The sequence below is a fragment of the Poecilia formosa genome, unplaced genomic scaffold (assembly GCF_000485575.1).
Source record: "Poecilia formosa unplaced genomic scaffold, Poecilia_formosa-5.1.2 Scaffold554, whole genome shotgun sequence".
Lineage (NCBI taxonomy): Eukaryota > Metazoa > Chordata > Actinopteri > Cyprinodontiformes > Poeciliidae > Poecilia > Poecilia formosa.
This window is the reverse complement of record NW_006800493.1, coordinates 66,339-67,773: the sequence shown is the minus strand read 5'-3', so window position 1 is coordinate 67,773 and position 1,435 is coordinate 66,339. Positions and strand designations below refer to the sequence as shown.

At 36.6% G+C, this 1,435-nt stretch overlaps 1 protein-coding gene across 1 annotated transcript in view; it reads right to left on the bottom strand.

Annotated features, from left to right (window-relative positions):
- cemip (cell migration inducing hyaluronidase 1) overlaps positions 1 to 1,435 on the bottom strand; it is a 213,119-nt gene that overhangs the window by 199,592 nt on the left and 12,092 nt on the right. Inside the window, exon 3 of the mRNA XM_016665182.1 lies at positions 241 to 420. Within this exon, the coding sequence (XP_016520668.1) occupies positions 241 to 420 (180 nt within the window). The remainder of the gene's footprint in view (positions 1 to 240; positions 421 to 1,435) is intronic.

Here is a 1,435-nt window from a genome sequence, read left to right as displayed (position 1 = left end):
ACTTTTTCACGGAAATCGGCCGATTATGATCGGTGGCCGATCGATCGGCACACCTCTAATTTTTAGTATGTAGCTTTTTACTAACAGTCATTGAGACTTGGGTTTCAAAATCATTTGGAATTATTGACAAACCAAGTACTGTCTGTTGATAATAAATTATAACTGATATTTTTTGACAGACATGCAAACAAAATAAAACATTTTTAAGAACTCTTTTAAACATCAACTTAAAAAGCTTACCGAAATCCAAGATTGCTGATGAAGTTGCTGCCTAGCCTGGACAGGATTTTTTTGGCTGAATCTTCCAAGTTGTTTGAACCTTCATCATTAACCATCATGCACAAGATGAGACCCGCCTTTATGTCATTAACAAACTTTGCAAGGCGACAACTTTCCGTCTTCCCCTGGTATGTGTCAAACCTGCAACAGCAAGATTGTGGAAACAGTCTAATAAGATAATAATAGTAATAAGAGTAAAAATACATGTTAATTGTTGCAAAAATACATGTTAATTGTTGCATAAGTATAGTCAATGAGGTGTATCTGTCAAATGATCAAATAAAATCAAAGACCACGTGTCCATATTTGTGTGGCTATTTCACAAATTCCTCAGGTTGGAAGAAAATATGCAACACCCCTTTACCTCACTATAAGACAGCATAGGTACACATAGACTGCAGATAAGGTAGTAAGAATAACAGGAAATACATTGCAGTGTAATCCCAGACATATAACTGCAAAACGTAATCATATGCATGCAATACATTACATATTACATTCTGCTCTCCAAATGAGAGAAACGAGATACAACACATACAACAAGATATCCAATCTGAACTGGCTATTGACATCTCCATTCTTGCCTATAGGCAATAAACGTGATAACAGACATTGGGATTTGCCCTACCTATAGATACTATTAAGAGAGGAGCAATTCTAAAACTTATTAACCCTTTTGACTCGTTATATCCTCTCTTATGCCTGGATTCAGAAAATGCTGTGTGCAAAGACTGAGATCACACAGAGATAACAGCGTCGCAATAATCAGCATTTATTCAAGACAGATGCATACTATGACCAGAAAAGCACATCACATAACATCAGAAACCTCAGAGCACAAACAACACTTGAATTTACCTGAGATGGAAAAAGTCAAAAGATGGAAACGACAAACAAAAAGCAAAGAAGTCTTTGGAGAATTGCAAGAGCAAATCTGATTTGTTACTTCTGTGTACACAGTTTTATAGTAAAGGCATATTCTTCTCTTTAATATATTCAAATAAGGCCCATCTTTGCTCATCCAACCAGGAGCGATCTCTGACCCTTTTTAAAGTTAGAAACTCCCTGCAATTTGTTTCCAAGATCAAAGGCCATTTGTCCCCTTTGTCTAAACAATGTGGAAGCAGAGCTTCTCCTCCACTGGCCTGAACATCTG